Consider the following 20,143-nt stretch of genomic DNA (forward strand, 5'->3'; position numbering starts at 1 on the left):
GGCGCTGACTCCCGCAGTGGGGGTCTTCTGGGAGCCTGTCGAATTCTGGCGAAGGAGCTGGTCTCGCCCGCCCAGCAGAGAGGTTGGAAGGTTTCCTATGAATGCTAGAGGTGACTTGGAATTCCAGAGGTGAAAGGTCCTTTTTCAAACAAAGTCCCCAGTGCAAACACTTTCCCTTTGTCACTTTCGGAGTCATCTGCGTGCGGACCAAGATACCAGAATTCCATCTCAATAGTTCAAAGCTCCAAAGTATGTACACGGTTTTTGCTTGTCTCACTTGAGCGTTCTTTTTGTTTTACAGACCCAGAAATTCCCACAAAATGAAACGGTAGCAACTGTTTTTGTTGCACTGCTGAGCAGAATGGCTTAAAAATATACTCTGCCCCCTTTCCAGTGTGTGGAAGTACCTTCCTTCATGTCTTGTAAGGTCGTAACTATTCTCCAACCGTGAATATGATTCAGAACAAGCATATTTTCGTTTTTGCAACCAGTCTTTAGTAAAAGCCTTCTGCATGCTAGCAACTGTGTTAGGCACCATTTTGGAATTAAACTTTATTATGGAAAAAGAGCTGGGCACTTTTAATTTTAATAGCAGTGTAGTTGAAACCAGAGGTATTCCCAGTATCTCTTATAGTGGGAGAGATATATTTTCCCAGCCTTTGATAGAACAGGCCAGTTAAAAAAAATTTCATTAATGTTTATTTATTTTTGAGAGAGAGAGAGAGAGCTCAAGCAGGGGAGGGGCAGAGAGAGAGAGGGAGACACAGAATCCGAAACAGGCTCTAGGCTAAGAGCTGTCAGCACACAGCCGGATGCAGTCTCCAACTAATGAACTGTGAGATCATGACCTGAACCGAAGTTGGCCGCTCAACCGACTGAGCCACCCAGGCACCCCGGGACTGGACAGTTTTTTAAATGTTTTAGTGTGGTGATGCTCTAGGGTAGTTTAAGGACTCATGTGTCTGTGAGGATCATTTGGCATATTGACTTTGATGAGGTTACACAGCACAGCCAAAAGTGCACCTGTTGGCTGTACCCAGAATCTCTTCCTTTTGCAGACTGTGGTTAGAGGTGAGTTGTTTATTTTCCTGATATTCGTTAGTAAAGACTGAGTGAAGAAAGGTGTTTTAGAAGACCTGGCCTTGGCTTTTGAGGACTTTCTTTGATGTCAAATGGTTCAGTTAGATGTGGGTAACTCGTGGCTGGGCTTTGGTGAATGTCCAAGGCTCATTAACACTCTGCTAATCTAACGGGAGCATGCTTGATCCGGTAATTTGTCTTTCAGGTATCTCCAGGTTCTGAGATATATGGATCTTAACCCCTTGAGTAAAATTTAGTGCCTGGTCTCTCACCCCTTTCCATCACACATGCTTTTTAACTTTTTTCTTTCATCCTGAACACTCTTCCTTCTTTTCTTCCATCCCCCTCCCCTGCCTTTTTTTTTTTTCCCCTCACTTTTCTTACTCTCATCCTCCTTTATATAGAAAGTTTAGTCTGTGTGTATAGTACCTGCTTCCTGGTTGTTTTTTTTCCCCCTGACTATTGTTATGTATTCTTCAATACAGCAAAATTTCTCTAGAAGGATCTTTTGGAATCTTTATCATGTGATGCCTGTACCGTCTGTCTACTTGGAAAAGAGTCTCCTTTTTTCTGCCCCAAGTAAGAGAAGTTAATTCTGCGATTGGTGCCAGGGTGGAAGCCCTAAAAACGGGAGCCTGGAGCCATTGCCAGAGGCAGCTGTCCTTATATCATGCTGCTTGTTCCCTTGACCCACATGCCACCTCGTTGTGGGCATAGTGTTCATAGAAGCCCATCACACCACCGGGTACTTTCACTGGATATACTTAGAATTATTTTTTAGCACACTGTCTTTCATCAGGAGATAAATTTACTTTGGAACAAAATGGTATAGCCTAGGAGGAACAAATGCATTCTCATTTCTTCCACCCGCCTATGTGAGATAGTCTCCCAAAAGAACATAGTGTGACTGTTAATGACAAGCTTTGATGAAGACATTACTACTTTTTCTTCTTCTGATACTTGTTTTTAAAAGTTACAATAAAAATTTTTTTTTATGTTTATTTTTGAGAGACAGAAACAGAGCATAAGCAAGGGAGGGGCAGAGAGAGAGAGAGATACAGAATCCGAAGCAGGCTCCAGGCTGTGAGCTGTCAGCACAGAACCCGACGTGGGGCTTGAACTCACGTACCGTGAGATTGTGACCTGAACTGAAATCAGACGCTTAACCGACTGAGCCACCAAGTGCCCCTAAAAGTAACATGTTTTCGGGTTGCCTGGGTGGCTCAGTCGGTTAAGCATCCAACTCTTTTATTTATTTTTTTTTAACATTTTATTTTGTTTTTTGAGAGACAGAGGACAGGCAGGAGAGAGGCAGAGAGAGAGGAAGACACAGAATCCAAAGCAGGCTCCAGGCTCTAAGCGGTCAGCAGAGGGCCCGATATGGGGCTTGAACCCACAAACGTGAGATCATGACCTGAGCTGAAGTTGGATGCTCAACCAACTGAGCCACCCACGCACCCCAACGTCCGACTCTTGCTTTCAACTCAGGTCATGATCTCACGTTTGTGGGTTCAAGCCCCACATCAGGCTCTCACTAACAACATGGAGCCTGCTTGGGATTCTTTCCTCCCTCTCTGCCCCTCCCCCGTGCTCTTTCTCTCTTTCTCTCTCAAAATAAATAAACTTTTTTTAAAAAGTAATGTTTTTCCTTAGGGTTTTGCACACAGTAATTTTAAAATAGATATCCCAGGGGCACCTGGATGGTCAGTCGGTTGAGCCTCCCGACTTTGGCTCAGGTCATGATCTCACGGTCGTGAGTTCGAGCCCCCGTCAGGCTCTGTGCTGACAGCCGAGAGCCTGGAGCCTGCTTCAGATTCTGTGTCCCCCTCTCTCTTTGCCCCTCCCTCGCTCGCACTCTGTCTCTCTCTATCTCTCTCAAAAATAGATAAACATTAAAACAGATATCCCAGCCACAGTTTTTGTTCGTTGTGAATTTTTCTCTAAATGGTCATATCTGTTTGTGTAATTTTGTCATGCCCACAGCTTGATATGGGAAGCCTTTTGTCAAATCTGAGTAGAGAAGTTAGGAAATCAGTTTGTTAGCTGATCCTTTTAATGCTTGGAGGATATTGTTAATTTCATTTGCCATCTACTGTGTTGTTACCTACTATTATGTTAGGCACAGGGCAAGCAACACTGAACAACACGGACACAGTCCCTGCCTTTCTTGAGCTTACAGTCTGATGGGGGAGAAGGACGTTTATTGGAAGTACTTAGAAGCGTGTTCCAAGTGTGTGTGAGTTGGGGAGAAGGGAAGAAGAGAAGCTAGTTTGGGTCACTGGGGGAGGCTTCTCTGAAGAAAAGATTTAAGCAGAACCTGAAGGATAAATAGAAGCTAGCTAGTTGGCAAGGCCAAGGCAGAGGTGCATTTGGAGGCTGTGAGGAAGAACTTTTTAGCTACAGGGAATGTCGGTATGAAGTCCGTAAAGCAGGACAGAGGCGAGCGAGTGAGGAAAGGAAAGAAGACCTGAAAGGCTGCAGAGCTTAGTGTGAGGCTCCAACAAGGCTGCAGGGGTGGATAAGAAGCTTGAAAGGCCCCTGCCTATCTCTTATGCTGGTGTAAACACCATGGGGCGGTAGGAGTATATGAAAGAGAGAGAAATGATGAGAGTGTTTAAACACTTACTTTGTTTGCATTTATTGTCCTTTGCCAAATACTGTAGTTATTTTGTGAGTTTCTCTTGCCTCTTTAATCAACCGGTAGGTATCATTTACTGAAAGTTGGAAACATCATCAAACCCAGAGAATAGCATTTAAATTGCTTGCATGAGTATAGTACTAAAATAGAGAAATAGAAACAGTTTCTTTTCCTAATACACTAGGCATATGCAGGTACCCTGTGCTCCTTAAAAGGAAAATGAAAAAAGAGAGAGAGAAAACTCACGTGTATTGTCTTTAACAGCCCTGAGCCATCCCACTTTTTAAACATCAGAACACCAGACATTCTGGAATTTAGCGTCACACCTTCTCTTTAGACATTAGAGGATTAAACCTGGAATGAAAAGGAAATATGGATCAAACATTTCACAAATCCCTATAGTGTGTGAAATGTAGAGCTAGGCATTGTATGTTTGTTATTCATATTTTTCAAGCCCTAAAAGTTGGTCAAGGAATATTATACCCGCTCGGTTGTAAATTAATAGTAGAACCATAGTTGAGGCATTAAAGAGACCTAAAATCTGATACCAGCTCTGCTGCTGCAAGCTTCAGACTCACTTTACCATTCTGAGCTTAACGTCTTCCTCCATAAAAATGATGAGATTTACCAGTCAATAATTATAAAAATAGTAAAAGATTTTGCGACGTTCTAGGCACTATTCTAAACATTTTACGAGTATTAACTCATTTAATCTTCACATCCATTTTCCAGATGAAGATACTGAGACACAGAAAGGTCAAGGAACTGGCCCAAGGTCACACAGTTAGTAAGTGGCTCCGGAGTCATTGCTCCATTACATAATACCTTGAAAGGTCCTTCCTGCTTGATCATTATATAATTCTAGCTGATTCATAATGCACCTATATTTAAAATATGTTGACCTAGAACAGCAGACTCCATTTGGGGGTAGGAGGAAGGGAGGAGTTCAGGAGTGAGGAAGACTTTGCTCAGTGTTGTGCCTATGTTTTGTCACAAGGAAATTTTCTGAACTGTGCTGTGAGCTTTCTACTTTGCCATTTTAGGTCCCTTTCCTGCCCGTGCAGCAAGCGGGAGGGCTGCTGCCCTGAGCTCTATCCAGCTGCAGGCTTCGTGGGCCTGGCCAGCAGGTTAGGGCACAACACATTGCAGTACTGCATTCCAGAAATAACAAAAGCTTGCATCATGCTGACCAGATGGTTGTCTGGGGAGGTGCGATAATTTTGCTTACTGCCCCCCAACGCAGCTTTAGGAAGGTGACTCTTGCCCGTATACGTTTGTGCTGTGTAAAAAGGACATCTGGAATGTGAGTGATCCAGAGCAAGATTCTCATGGTCTCGTAACCACTGATCAGCATTTTTTGTTGTTGTTTTAACATTTTTATTGAGATAATAATTCACCCATCATAAACTTCACCATTTAAAGTATACTGGTTAGTAGTTTTTAGTGTGCAGTCATCGCCACAATCCACAATTTAAAAATATTTGCATTATCCCCAAACGAAACCCAGTTAGCATTCACTCCCACCCCACCCCACTCTTACCCTCGACAACCACTAATCTTCTGTCTGTGTAAACTTGCCTATTCTAGACATTTCATATAAAGGGAATCATACATTTTATGTGTTCTTTTGTGACTGGCTTCTTTTACCTGGCATAATGTTTTTTGGGGTTCATGAATGTATAGCATCTATCAGTACTTCATTTCTTTTTATTGCAAATAATACTCCATTGTATGGATATACCATATTTTGTGTATCCATTCTCAATTGGAAATTTGAGTTGCTCCATTTTTTTGGTTATTATGAGTAATGGTGCTGTGAATATTTGTGTCGGGTTTTTGTGTGGACCTGTTTTCATTTCTCTTGAATATAAACCTAGGAGGGGAATTATTGGGTTGTATCGTAACTCTTTTTGTTTAACAGTTTAGGGGGAACTGGGGCACCTGGGTGGCTTGGTCAATTAAGCATCCGACTCTTGATCTCAGCTCAGATCTTGATCTCAGGGTTGTGAGTTCAAGCCCCATGTTGGGTGTAGAGATTACTTAAGTAAACTTAAACAACGACAACAACAACAAAAACACCACACAACCAAACTTCTCCAAACTGGCTGCACCATGTTACAATCTTATCAGTAATGAAAGAATTTCTTCACATTCTCACCAACACTCATTATTATCTGTCTTTTTTCTTATATCCATTCCAGTGAGTGTGAAGTGTTATCTCCTTGTGGTTTTGATTTGTATTTCTCTAATGACTGATGATATTGGTCATCTTTTCATGTGCTTATGAACCATTCGTGTGTCTTTGGAGAAGTGTCTATTTACAGCCTTTGCCCACTTGTTGTTTGAGCTCTTTTTTCATTATGGAATTATAATTCTTTATTCTGGATACAGGTTCCTTATCTAATATATGATTTGCAAATATTGTTCCTGTTCTGTAGATTACCTTTTACTTTTTTGATGGTCTCATTTGTAGCACAGAAGTTTTTAATTTTGGTGTCCAATTTATTGATTTTTTTTTTCTTTTATCGCTTGTGCTTTTAGTTTCATTCTTAGGAAACTATTGTCTAACTTAACACAAAGTTATAAAGATTACTCCTGTTTTCTTCCTGAGTTTTTAGTTTGAGCTCCTACATTTAGGTCGGTGGTCCATTTTAAACTAATTTTTGTGGGGCGCCTGGGTGGCTCAGTCGGTTAAATGTCTGACTTCAGCTCAGGTCATGATCTCACTGCTCGTGAGTTCGATCCCTGCATCGGGCTCTGTGCTGACAGCTCGGAGCCTGGAGCCTGCTTCAGATTCTGTGTCTCCCTCTCTGTGCCTCTCCCCTGCTCATGCTCTTTCTCTCTCTCTCTCTGTCTCTCAAATATAAAATAAAACATAATAATAAATAAATAAACAAACTAATTTTTGTGTATGATGTGAGTTAAGGGTCACCTTCATTGTTTACATTCTTTGCCATATCCAATGTTCAACTCTTTATTCATGATTTCAGTGACAGGGCCATGGGCCAGTATGTTCAAATGCTTTAAATGAAAATGGTTGAAGTCTGTAAGCCCTGAGTTGAAAGTTCTGCTCTGCTACTTACTAATGCTGACACCTTGAGCAAGTTACTTAATCTCCCTGAGCCTCAGTTTTAAGATGACAGCAAGAATAATAGCCATACTAGGTTTTTTACAAAGATGAAATGGATAACATATATGAACCTGTCTAGTACATAGTTCACTTACTGTTAGATTAATTGGACAACTGTTTTGATTAATGATGCCAGAAAAATTCAGTTGTTGGTTTTGTCTGTATGCAAATTGAGTCTCCTCATTGGTTCTGAAAGTGTATGTATTCTGAATTCTTTTTTTTTATGTTTATTTATTTTGAGAGTGAGAATAAGCATGAGCGGGGGAGGGGCAGAGAGAGAAGGGGAGAGAGAATCCCAAGCAGGCTCTGTGCTGATAGGCCTGTGCTTGAACCCACAAACCGTGAGTGAGATCATGACCTGAGTGGCTATCAAGATTCAGACGCTTAACCAACTGAGCCACCTAGGTGCCCCTAACCTGAATTTTTTAAATCCTCCTTTTGGAAGCTGGAGTGATATAATCTATAAAGGAAAATACTCCAATGAGCCATCAGAATCTTGGAATTGACTCTGTAGTCCTATGACAGTCATTGTTTTGAATGAATGCTGATTACAGATCACATAATTCTGTGTACCACTGTAATGTTGCCTCTAGCAAAAATTAATAATTTGTTAAGGAACATAAGAGATATTAGACCATTGCCTTATTGGCACTCCCTCAAAAGCAGCACCAGTCTTTCCATTAATTCTGATGTGTGATGTGGTTGGAGATGTTAGGAGTGGTCTCAGGTCTCAGGTCTCAGGTCATTGATGTGGTCTGTGGACAGGAGGCCTGAGGACCATTGTTCTCAGACTGTACTCTCAGTGTTCGATCTTTTTTTTTTTTTTAATTTTTTTTTAATGTTTATTTATTTTTGAGAGAGAGAGAGACAGAGCATGAACAGGGGAGGGGCAGAGAGAGAGGGAGACACAGAATCTGAAACAGGCTCCAGGCTCTGAGCTGTCAGCACAGAGCCCGATGCGGGGCTCGAACTCATGGACCGCGAGATTGTGACCTGAGCCGAAGTCAGCCGCTTAACCGACTGAGCCACCCAGGCGCCCCTCTCAGTGTTCAATCTTTACCATTTCCTGTTACTGTTACTTTCATATTGTTTAGAATTGAGCAAAAGCCCAGTTAAACTCCATTAGGAATAGATTTGGAACAGGTAAGAAAGTAGGCATCGGAGCTTTGCTGGACAGAAAACAAATGAGTAGACAACAGGGAGGTCCAAAAAATACTGTGATGCTTGGGCATTTCTCTCCCTGGATCCATTTTCAAGTTGGCTGGTGGAGGGTGTGACAGTAGCAGAAGAGATGGAAAAGTGCGTAACTTAGAGTTAGCCAGAGAGAGGGCTGACCTTTCTCAGTATTCGTGTTACATCAAAGGAAGCAAAATATCATTTGCTTGAGAATCTACTCCTTTTGGTAGAATTGTTCCTGTATAGTCCAAGACAAGGATGGCTCTGTCTTGATTTTTAAATACCAGAGGAAAGGTTTCAACAGTCTACTTTTAACACAGTCTAATAGCTCCCCGTCAGTCATTCATTCACTGAGAATGGATGGAACACTAGCATCAACTCTTACTATACCCTGTGTGGATATTAGGGATACTGTTTTGAGTAAGACATGATCCCTGGTCTCAAGGAGATAATAGGCTTGTGGCTGTCCTTCTTAACTATGAAAAGTGCCTTTCTAAATTCGGCTAAATTCATGATTTTGTCCCTTAAGCCTTTACATGGTTGCTTCAAGGCTATGGCTTGACAAAGCTCAGAAGAGCTACACTGCATGTAGCTGGTCCCTAGGTGTAGGGGTTTAGCTCTTACCTATCATCCTCTGGAGTCTTGGAATTTTAAAGGCAAATTTGGGGCATCCCTGACAGGCTGGAATGTTAAAGTCTTTGGTCATCCAGGTTGACATCACAAATATCTTTTTGCTTTTCTTAATGTTTATTTGTTTTTTTGAGAGAGAGAGCGAGAAACACAGTGTGAGCAGGGGAGGGGCAGAAAGAGGGAGACACAGAATATGAAGCAGGCTCCAGGCTCTGAGCCGTCAGCACCAAGCCTGATGTGGGGCTCAAACTCACAAACTGTGAGATCATGACCTGAGCCAAAGTTGGATGCTTAACTGAGTGAGCCACCCAGACGCCCCATGGGATAGGATTAGATTACCAAGCCAAGCCAAGCCTGAGAGTTTTGAATTGGTGGGGAGTCACTTGGGATTTCTGAATAGGAAGAAAGAACAGGTAAAAACAGTACATAAGGAAGATTCAGCTGGCTAAAACATGATAAGGGAGGAGAAAACACTGAAATAACAGGAACACAATGATGATGGAAGGGGAGGAGGGAGGCAGTATCCTCCATTTCACAGATGAATAAACCAAGGCTCGTAAGATAAATAATTGACTTCGAATCACACAACAAATAAACCTTGAGCCAGGTCTGCCTGGCTTTTGTCCTTCCCGTGATTTTACACCATACGCCTCAACATGGGCATGGTGTAACAGTGAAGGCAAGAGTGGAGAAGAGTGTGATTGGACAAGACTTAGTGACTGACCTGGAGGGATGGGGCAGAAAGTGACCCTCAGGTTTGGAGCTGGGGTAGTGAGAGGTTGCTGGGTTTGTTAAGAGTGACATTATAATCAGAAGGAAGATGATGTGTTAAACCTTAGATACTCAGTTTCATCCGTCTGTCTGTTTGTAAATTGGAAAGTAATGCCCAGAGGAATTAAGTGACATGCTCAAGATGACACATCTAGATGTTATGAGTCTGAACTTGGACAAACAACATTTCCTATTTTCTTGAGTAAGGTGATGGTGGAACATATGAGAAGCATTGCCCAGAACAAATAAATATAACCAATGTCCAGTTTGATAGCCCAAAGCACAGACAGAGGTAACTTACAGCAGGCTCCAACAGAAGGTTCTAAAGAGAATTTGATTTAATATATTGTAATTATAGTCTCCTCACCATCTGCATGCCTTACTCCCCAGTAGGCTGTCACTCTTTGAAGCCTGGGATCATCTTTTCTCGTAATCTCCAAGCCTGGCAAATTATAACTGCTCAAAAAATGCTTTGTGAATTAATTAATGGTAAATTAAGAAGCCTGTAATTTAGCTAGTGCTTGGTTATTATCTGTTACTATTAGGGATGTCTCTTCCTTCCTCCTTCCCAGCTGCAGCAAAAGTCTTATGACTGACCTGGCAGAAGAACCCACAGCCTTGTTATCCACTGTCCTGTCTGGAGCTCCTCTGGGGAGGCTGAGCTATGGGCAAGGGTTTTGATGAGGTAGAATATGGCTGAGCACCCATAGCTGGACACGGAAAACACCAAGACTGTGGCGGTCAGGACTGAGTAACTGCTTTGCTTCAATTTGGAAATGGTAGATTTTCACACCATTAATGTATCTGTAAAATATCTATAACATATATTATGACCATCATGTAATATATATGAGTTATGAACACAGCAACCATTAATTTATGGTGAACAATTAAGTCTTGACTCACCACTTCAGAAAGGTTGTTAATTCTGTGAAGAAATTTAATCTTTCTTGACACTAATTAATTTCTCTTGAAATAGATGCTGCGAAAGAATTAAGTTTCCTGTTACTTTGAATCAAGATAGAGGTTTACAGGTTTTGAAAACTGAAAGAGACTATTAAACTCATGCTATAATTCTGTAGAAAAGGAAATGAAAGTCAAAAGAAGTTAGAGACGAATTCAGCCCTTTTGCTTCTTCTCTCTGTTCCCACTTGATTATGGTCACTAGTTTTTCCTCTTATGTTTGATGAAGAAGCACCTTTTCTTCATTTTTTTCTTTACTTTTGGCTTAATTTTCTATAAGAGATTTAAATAGCCCCTTCTTGTGTTTTTCTGCATTTCTAAACAGCAGTATTTCGTTATGGATTTTTAAAAATTTACAGTGTGTTAATGTGGGGTTTTTTTAATCTTGTTTTTATTTTCTGTTAAACAATAAGATTGTCAACTTCTGGTTTCCCATAATATTTAATTGGCAAAAGTTCTTGAAGAAAGTACGATCGGTTTATAGGCAGAGTGATGTACCCTAGCATGAGGTTAACATTTCATTTAGTGGGTGTCTTACTAGTTCTATTTAAGAGTATTGTTATTGGGCCAAGATGGAGTAAGTTCACTGTAGTCTCTCTCCCACTGAGACTAAAACCTGAACAAACTACTCAAGTGCCTGAGAACTCTGAAAAGTAAATTATAGTAAGCCGACTGGGGAGAGAAGACAAAACGTTAACAACCACCATGGTAAAGATGAACACTCTTGAAACAAATGGAAAGATATAGATTCTTAGCAGAGAAATAGAAACTACTAAAAAGGACTAAATGGAGATTTTAGAACTAAAAAAGTATGATATCAATATTAAAAAAAAAATCACTCAGTAGATGGGCTCAGTAAAATATAGATGACACAGGAAAGAATCAGTGAACTTGAACATAAGTGAATAGAAATTATCCAGTCTAAAGAACAAAGGAAAAAAATGAAGGGAAATAAATGAATAAAACCTTAGGGATACAAACTTCTACTTACAAATAAGTCCTGGGGATATAACGTACAGCACTGTGACTATGGTTAATAATACTACGTTGTATATTTGAAAGTTGCTAAGAGAGTAAATCTTAAAAGTTCTCATTAGAAGAGAAAAAAATTTGTAACTCAATGTGGTAATAGATGTTAACTAAACTTATTGTGGTGATCATTTTGCAATATATACATAAATCCTGTTGTTGATGTTAAATGTCAATTGTACCTCAAAAAAAAAAAAAGCACATAGAGTCAGGGACCTCGGAGACAAGAACAAAAGGTCTAACATTTAGACTTTGGAGAAGGGAGAAGGGTAAAGAGTAAGACATTGGTGAAGAAAACAGTCTTGAAAAAATGATAACTGAAAACTTATCAAATTAGGCAAAAGCTACTAATTTACAAATTCAAGATACTCACCAAACTCCAAGCCGTGTGAGCTCAAAGATATACCATACGTATAATGAAACTGCTGAAAACTAAAACACACAAAAAAACAAAACAAAACAAAAAAACCTCAAAAGCAGCAAGAATAGAAAGACAGTACGATAGGGAAACAGTTTCAGTATCTGGGATTTCTTACCAGCAAATGTGGAGGCTAGAAGGCAGAGTTTAAGAGTTAAGGCAAAATAAAAACACCCTTAGATGAAGGAAAATTAAAATGTTAAAAACGGTTCTTGAAGCTGAAGGGAAATGATACCACAGGAAACTTAGAACATCAGGATTAAAAAAAAGCAACAAAAATGGTAAATATCCAGATAAATATAATAGACTCTTTCTTCTCTTTAAGTTCTTTAATATGTGTATGACTGTTGGAAGCAAAAATTATAACCTCATGGGGGGATGGTTGTTATATGTAGATGTAATACATATGGTAACTATAATATAAAAGGAGAAGGATAAAGGACTTCTTTGGTTTTAGGTTTGCATATTTTACTTGAAATAGTAAAATATTATTTTTTTTTTTTTAATTTTTTTTTCAACGTTTTATTTATTTTTGGGGGGACAGAGAGAGACAAAGCATGAACGGGGGAGGGGCAGAGAGAGAGGGAGACACAGAATCGGAAACAGGCTCCAGGCTCTGAGCCATCAGCCCAGAGCCTCACGCGGGGCTCGAACTCACAGACCATGAGATCGTGACCTGGCTGAAGTCGGACGCTTAACCGACTGCGCCACCCAGGCTCCCCTAAAATATTATTTCTAAGTAGGCTGAAAAGTTAGATGTCTATTTGTTAAGCCCTAGAGCAACTAATGAACAAATACTAAGAGATACAGCAGAAGATGTGGATAAAACGGAGTCATATAATCCAAAGGTCACGAAAGGGAGGAACAAAGTAGCCAAAAACAAAACAGGAAACAGAAAATTAATAAAGCAGTGTCCCTAGTTCCAACTATATTGATAATCTATTAACTGTAAGTGATCTAAACAGATAAAAGACACAGATTGTCAGATAGAATGAACAACAAGACCAAACTATATGCTGCCTTTGAGATCTTTAAATATAAAGATACAGATTAAAAATGAAAGGATATACAAACATAGATGCAAAAATCCTCAAAAAAATATCAGCAAATTGAATCCAAAAGTGTATAAAAAGAATTGTATACCATGACCAATTAGAATTTATCCCAAATGTGCAAGGCTGGTTCAACATTTGAAAATTCATCAATGTAATCCATTCTATCAATGGACTAAAAAAGAAAAATCGCATGGTCATATCAGTAGACAGAAAAGCCATTAAGCAAATCACCATTCATGATAAAAACTCAGGAAACTAGGAATGGAAGAGAAGTTTTAAAGAGTATTTTTAAAAAATCCACAGCTAAGGGGCACCTGGGTGACTCAGTTGAGTGTCCGACTTGGCTCAGGTCATGATCTTGCGGGGTTCATGAGTTCGAACCCCATAACAGTCTCACTGCTGTCAGCCTGCCATTGCAGAGTCTGCTTCTGATTGATCTTCTGTCTCCCTCTCTCTCTAGCCCTCCCCCTCTTGAGCTGTCCCCAAAATAAATAAATACTAAAACAAAAACAAAAACCAACAGCTAACATCATACTTTATTGTGAGAAACTAGAAACTTTCCCGCTAGAATCAGGTATAAAGCAAGGATGTCTCCTCTTACTGCTCCTTTTTAACATCATACTGGAAGCCCTTGCTTATCCTGTAAGGCAAGAAAAAGAAATTAGAAGCGTACAGATTTGGAAGGAAGACATAAAACTGTCTTTGTTCACAGGTAACATCACTTATGTAGACAATCTGAAACAACTAACCAAAAAAGTGGAACTAATAACAAATGTTAGCAAGGTTGCAGGATACAAAGTTCATGCGCAAAAGCCCATTCATTGCCTTCCTATATACCAACAATAAACAAGTGGAACTTGAAATTTCAAACACAGTACCATTTACATTTAACCCCCCCCAAAATGAAATACTTAGGTATAAACCTAACAAAATATGTATAACACCTTTATAAGGAAAACTACAAAACTGGTGAATGAAATCTAAGAAAAACTAAATAAATGAAGAGATAGTCCATGTTCATGGGTAGGAAGACTCAATATTGTCAACTTGTGAGTTTTTCCCAACTTGATCTATAAATTCAATGCAATCCCAGTCTAAAGTCCCAAGAAGTTATTTTATGGATGTCAGCAAATTGATTCCAAAAGTCATTTGGAGAAGCAAAAGACCCAGAATAGCCAACACTATCTTGAAGGAGAAGAACAAAGTTGAAGGACTGATGCTACCTGACTTAAAGACTTACTGTAAAGCTATATAATCAACAATGTGTGGTATTGGTAAAAGAAAAGACAGATCATTGGGGGAAAAAGCCCAGAAGCAGACCCACATAAATACAATCAGCTGATTTTTGACCAAGAAAGAGAGACAATATAATGAAGCAGAGTTAATCTCTTCAACAAATTGTGCTGGACCAACTGGACATCCACGTGCAGAAAAAGTTAATCTAGATACAGACCTTACAGCCTTCACCAAAATTAACTCAAAATGGATCATAGACCTAAATGTAGAACACAAAACTGTGAAACTCCTGGAAGATAACATAGGAGAAAACCTCGATGACCTTGGCATTTTTATGCCTTTTTAGATACAATCCCCAAAATACAATCCATGAAAGAAATAATAAGAAAAAATAATTAATAAAAAATAATTTAATAAGACTTCATTAAAATTAAAAACTTTTGCTCTGTGAAAGATAGTATCAAGAAAATTAGAAGAAACATCACACGGGGCGCCTGGGTGGCTCAGTCGGTTGGGTGTCCGACTTCAGCCCAGGTCATGATCTCACGGTTCATGGGTTCGAGCCCCACGTCAGGCTCTGTGCTGACAGCTCAGAGCCTGGAGCCTGCTTTGAATTCTGTGTCTCCCTCTCTCTCTCTGCCCCTTCCCTACTCACACTGTATCTCTCTGCCTCTCAAAAATAAATAAACATTGAAAAAAAAATGTAGAAGAAACATCACAGACTGAGAGAAAATACCTGTGAAAGACATCTGATAAATGGACTATTATCCAAAATATACAAAAACTCTTAAGACTCAGCACTAAGAAAACCAACATAAAAATGAGCCAAAGACCTTACAGACACCCTACCAAAGAAGAGATATGGATGGCAAACGAGCTTGTGAAAAGTAGCTTCATGTCATATGTCATCATGGAAATGGCAAATTAAAGCACCAATGAGGTACCACTACACACCTATTAGAGTGGCCAAAATCTGGAATACTGACACCACCAAATGCTAGCAAGGACATGAAATAGCAGGAGCTCTCATAAATTGCTTTAGAATGCAAAATGGTACAAAAAGAAAAAAAAAAAAAAAACGGTACAGCCAGCGACTCTAGAAGACAGTTTGGTGGTTTCTTACAAAACTAAACCTGCTCCTACCATATGATTCAGACGTCGCTAAATTTTACCCAAAGCAGTCAAAACCTCATGTCCGCACAAAAACCTGCACAAGGATCTTTATAGCAGCTTTATTCACAATAGCAAAATTTGGAAGCAACAGGATGCCTTTCAGTAGGTGAATGGATAAACTGGTACATCCAGACAAGGGAATCTTGTTCAGTGCTTAAAAGAAGTGAGTTGTCAAGCCATGAAAAGACATGGAAGAATCTTAAATGCATATTACTAAGTGAAAGAACCCAATTTGAAAAGGCTACATACTGAATGATTACAATTATGTGACATTCTGGAAAAGACAAAACTATGGAGACAATAAAAAGATGAGTGGTGCTGCAGGGGCAGGGGTTGTAGTGGGAGATGAAAAATGATGGATACATATCATACGTTTGTCTGAACCCATAAAGTGTACAGCAGGAAGAGTGAACATTGAGATAAACTGGACTTTGGATGATTATAATGTGTCAATATAAATGATAAAAAAATGAGCCATTCTGGTGAGTGATGTTGATAAGGGGAAAGGTTATGCAAATACGAGTGAGGGGCATATAGGTAATCCCTGTATCTTCCTCTCAGTTTTGTTTTAAACCTAAAACTGCTCTAAAAAATTAAAGTCTTTTAAACCATTAAAAAAAAAAAAAAAGATAGGAAAAGGTACCATGCAAACACTAATCAAAAGCTGAATTGGCTGTCTGAATATTAGACTAGGTAGATTTCAGAACAGAAAATCTCAAGGGAAAAGGAAGACACTGTGTAATTATAAAAGGGTTAATTCATCAAAAAGATATAGGAATCCTAAATGTATATATATCTAGAAACAGAACGTCAAAATCTATGAAGCAAAAACTGATAGAACTGAAAGGAGAAATTCACAATTATCCTTGGAAACTTCAACATTCTTCCTGTCAGTACTCCATCGAACAAGTAGACAGTAAATCATCCAAAGATAACAGAAGATCTGAATACTATCAACTAACTGGACCTAATTGACATTTACAGAGTGATCCCTCGAACACCAGCTGAATACTGTATGTTTTTCAAATGCACCTGGAACATTCACTAAGATCGACCATATTCTGGGCTATCGTAGAAACCCTGCCCAATTGAAAGAATGAATGCTCCTGTCTTTAACAGAAGTAAACTAGAAATCAATGACAGAAAGATGTGAAAAATCCCCAAATATTAGGAAATCAAACAATATGTTTCTGAGTAATCCGTGGGTCAAAGAGGAAGTCTTCAAAAAAATTGCAAAATATTTTCAACTAAAATGAAAACACAACAGTGGTTGGCCAGGGGTACAGTGTGGGGAGAGGGTTTGACTACAGAGGGGGAGCACAAGGGAATTTTGAGGGGAGGATAATGGAATTTTTCTGTATTTGTTATGGTGGTTGTCAAGAGGATTATGCATTTATCAAAACTCAGAACTGGTAACCAAAGAAATTTCACTACATGTAAATTTTAAAATATTGTTAAGAATTTAAGTGCCGAGTCAGCAGAGCATGTGACTCTTGATCTCGGGCTCGTGAGTTCATGCTCCATGTTGGGGGTAGAGATTACTTAAAAATAAGATCTTTGAAAAGAAAAAAAGAATTTATGTCTCTTTTTAATGGAGTGCAGTTATTTTTAGTGATATGTTTGGATGAGTTACATGTCACAAGGCTGCTGAGTATGGGAAGTTACAGTGTTTTTTAGACATAGGTGTGACTCACAAGTAGTCACTTTTTGGTTTGGATCTTTAAGGTATAAGAACATGTCTAGAAACTGATTTTAAAGTGGTTGTTGTGAAATTAAAAAGGAAGAAACTATAGTATAAAGTTAACATGAGCTATGCTGTTTTAGATCCAAATATATGTACATTTTTTCAAGAAAACTATGCTCATTGGAAAAAATCCATATTGCTTGACATTAGTTGAGCTGAAAAAAGTGAATTTTGCAAACAGTTGCTGTCAATTAAGTATACATTAAGTATAGAAAGACATTGCACTATATGAGAAAACAACAGGCTGGTAACAGTTTTGGAATAATGATCTTCCAGTCTTTAATTTCTTTGAGTAATGTTATATTGTTTTTGAGTATAAATTTTATACTTCTTCTATTGAGTGTATTCCTAACTATCATTCTTTTCGATCTTACTGTAAAAGGAACTGTTTCCTTAATTTCACTTTCAGTTCATTGCAAATGTATAGAAATACAGTTGATATCTGCATATGGCCTTCTATCCTGCAACGTTACTGAAGTTATTTATTCCAATTTTAATTGAACTCCTTAGGTTTTTGCTTTGATTTGTTTTGAAATATGTAAGAGCATGTCTGCAGATGAAGGTAGATTTGCTTCTTCTTTTCCAATCTGGATACCTTTTATTTCATTTTTTACCCTAATTGCCCTCGCTAGAACCTCCGATAAAATATTGAATAGAAACGGCGAGAGGAAGCATCCTTATGTTGTCTCAGGGGAAAAACCTCCAGTCTTTTGTCATTAAGTATGTTAATTGTGGGTTGTTGTTTTGTTTTGTTTTTTTTTTTACATGCTTTATCAGGGTGAAGAAGTTCCCTTCTATTCCGAGTTTGTTGAGAAGTTTTATTGTGAAAGGATGTTATTACATTTTGTCAAATGCTTTTGCTTTTTCTACATTTAGTGAAGTTGATCATGTGATAGTTTGTAAATCTTTTATTTAGGAATAAATCCAATTTAGGCTTGAAGTTAAAAAAAAAATGGATATTGGCTCACTTTTTGACTCTGAAAAAGTTCTTATCTATGGGTATAATATGGTCTTATTGCGGTGTTCAAAACTGTCTTCTGGATTTGTTTCCTTTCCCTGCCTCCCTCAAGTCCTCCCACCCCCGTTCGCTTAGTGGGTGAATCACGTTTAGGTCCCGTGTGGTGGCAGAATGACTGCTGACAGCTCCAGGCAAACATCTTCAAGACCAGAGCCAAAAGAGGCAGTCTCCATTTCTTTCCATCTGTCTCCAGACCCAGCAGAAGTCTCAGGTTTATTTATCTCTGGTTGGGTCACTTGCCCGTCGCGGAGTGTATCATTGAGGACAGGGAACGTGAAGCTCCATTTAAGCCTGAATCACATGCCCCACATAGAGCCAGTCAGCCCCACCCAAACTACATGGATAGAGTGTGGAGGAGGAGAATTTCAGTAACAGGTGTTGAGGGTGGATGCCAGGTTGCCAAAAATAAATGTCCACTATACCTTTTATAGTGAAATAATCCAGGATAATGCAAAGTATGTGAAATTGGCATTTAAATACTTCTATTTCCCGACCCCATCCCTGGCAGAGTAACTTATATAAGCTAAAACTTTTCTTTGCTCATTGAAATCTCTTGTCTAATCCCTGCAAGCAGAGAGTTTGGCTGACACCACATTCCATCTCCAACAGAGAATGGCCAAAAAATTGGGGGGGATGGGAAAGTGGGGTTGGACCAGAAGATTAATCCAATGGTAATCTAAGGGAGCGGGGACTGGTTACACCCACAGTTTTCATCTGCTGTTTTGTTACCTTGAATATTTGATCATTTCCAAGTGTGTTAGCAAGGGTTCTTTAGAAAAACAGGTCCAATAGTATATACAATTGTATATGTATTATATACATATATGTGTGTACTTGTAATATATGAAGGGATTTATTGTAAGAATTGGCTCATGCAGTTATGGAGACCGGTCCCGTGATCTGCTGTCAGTAGGCTGGAGAACCAAGAAAGCTGGTGATGCAATTCGATCCGAGTTCAAGGGCCTGAGAGTTAGGGAGATGGATGGTATTAAGTCCTGATCTGAGTCCACAGTCCCCAGGGCACCAGTGTCCCAGGGCAGGAGAAGGTGGATGTCTCATCAAGAAGAGAGAGCAAATTCTCCATTCCTCTGCCTTTTTGTTCTACTCAGGCCCTCAGTGGATTGGATGATACTCACCTGCATTGGTGAGGGGAGTCTTTCCTCAGTCTACTGACTCAAATGCTAATCTCTGCCAGAGACACCCTCACAGACAAACTTAGAAATAGTGTTTTACCAGCTATCTGGGCATCCCTTAGACGATCAAGCTGAAACATCAATCAAAGTAACTGCAGATTAATTTAAAACAGGAAGTGGATTAATGGCCTCTTCATTCTTGCCGCTTTTCTCATACAGTTATTTCTGAGCTGTAACTGAGCTTTCTGGGAAATGGACCTCGTGAAGGAGCAGTGCATCCCAGTCCTTCTTTGGACTGTCCATCGCTCTGCCGGTAAATTTCATATAATGGGACTGAGACTTCTGTGGTCTCTTAATGTGCCTTCTGAGATTCCAGTAACTTTATGATTTAAAGAGAAGGTTTTTTTGGTCACGGTATTTATAGTTACAGACTACAGGATAAAATAACGATATATAGAACTTCCTCTAGTACAATTATAACTTCTAGGTAAATATAGAACATGTTACAGGGAAGGTGCTGTTTCAGTTGCTATTACAGTTCACCAGCAACTTTCAAAACCTAACTGCAGCTGTGCCGTGTGTGTGTGTGTGTGTGTGTGTGTGTGTGTGTGTGTTGAGGGAGAGGAGGAGCTCTTTAACTTTTTTCAGATTACTATAAGCTAAACCTAGTTTAGTGCCACAGTTTTTCAATTTGTAGACATTATTCCACATTTCAGTAGCTGAAATCAGGAAGCAGAAGCAGCGCCGTGTCATTGATTAATGGCCAGGTATTTTTTTTTCCTTGTGTTAAGCAAAATAATGGTAAGTCTTAAAATTAATGGTGTGTGATGATTAATTTTTTTTATTTGTTATTATTATTTTTTTGATTTAAATCCAAGTTAGTTAACATATGATGTGATGACTCATTTTATGTGTCAGTGTGCCTGGGCCATGAGGTGCCTGGCCATGT

The 20,143-nt window shown here is 39.2% G+C and overlaps 1 protein-coding gene across 8 annotated transcripts in view; it reads left to right on the forward strand.

Annotated features, from left to right (window-relative positions):
• Positions 1-20,143, forward strand: part of PLEKHA8 (pleckstrin homology domain containing A8) — a 94,691-nt gene that overhangs the window by 2,260 nt on the left and 72,288 nt on the right. For 3 of the 8 annotated variants that reach the window (XR_007146351.1, XM_047830416.1, XM_047830423.1), the window contains exon 1: positions 19,416-19,507. The exons of 2 other annotated variants lie outside the window; for them this stretch is intronic. Coding sequence is in view for 3 of the 6 variants with exons in the window: in XM_047830416.1 (XP_047686372.1) it covers positions 19,447-19,507 (61 nt within the window). In the remaining 3 variants the exon portion in view is untranslated. Of the gene's footprint in view, positions 1-19,410; positions 19,508-20,143 lie in introns of those variants that run through there. 3 more of the 8 variants (XR_007146353.1, XR_007146352.1, XM_047830393.1) reach the window with 2 other exon arrangements.

This window comes from Prionailurus viverrinus, chromosome A2 (genome assembly GCF_022837055.1).
Source record: "Prionailurus viverrinus isolate Anna chromosome A2, UM_Priviv_1.0, whole genome shotgun sequence".
Lineage (NCBI taxonomy): Eukaryota > Metazoa > Chordata > Mammalia > Carnivora > Felidae > Prionailurus > Prionailurus viverrinus.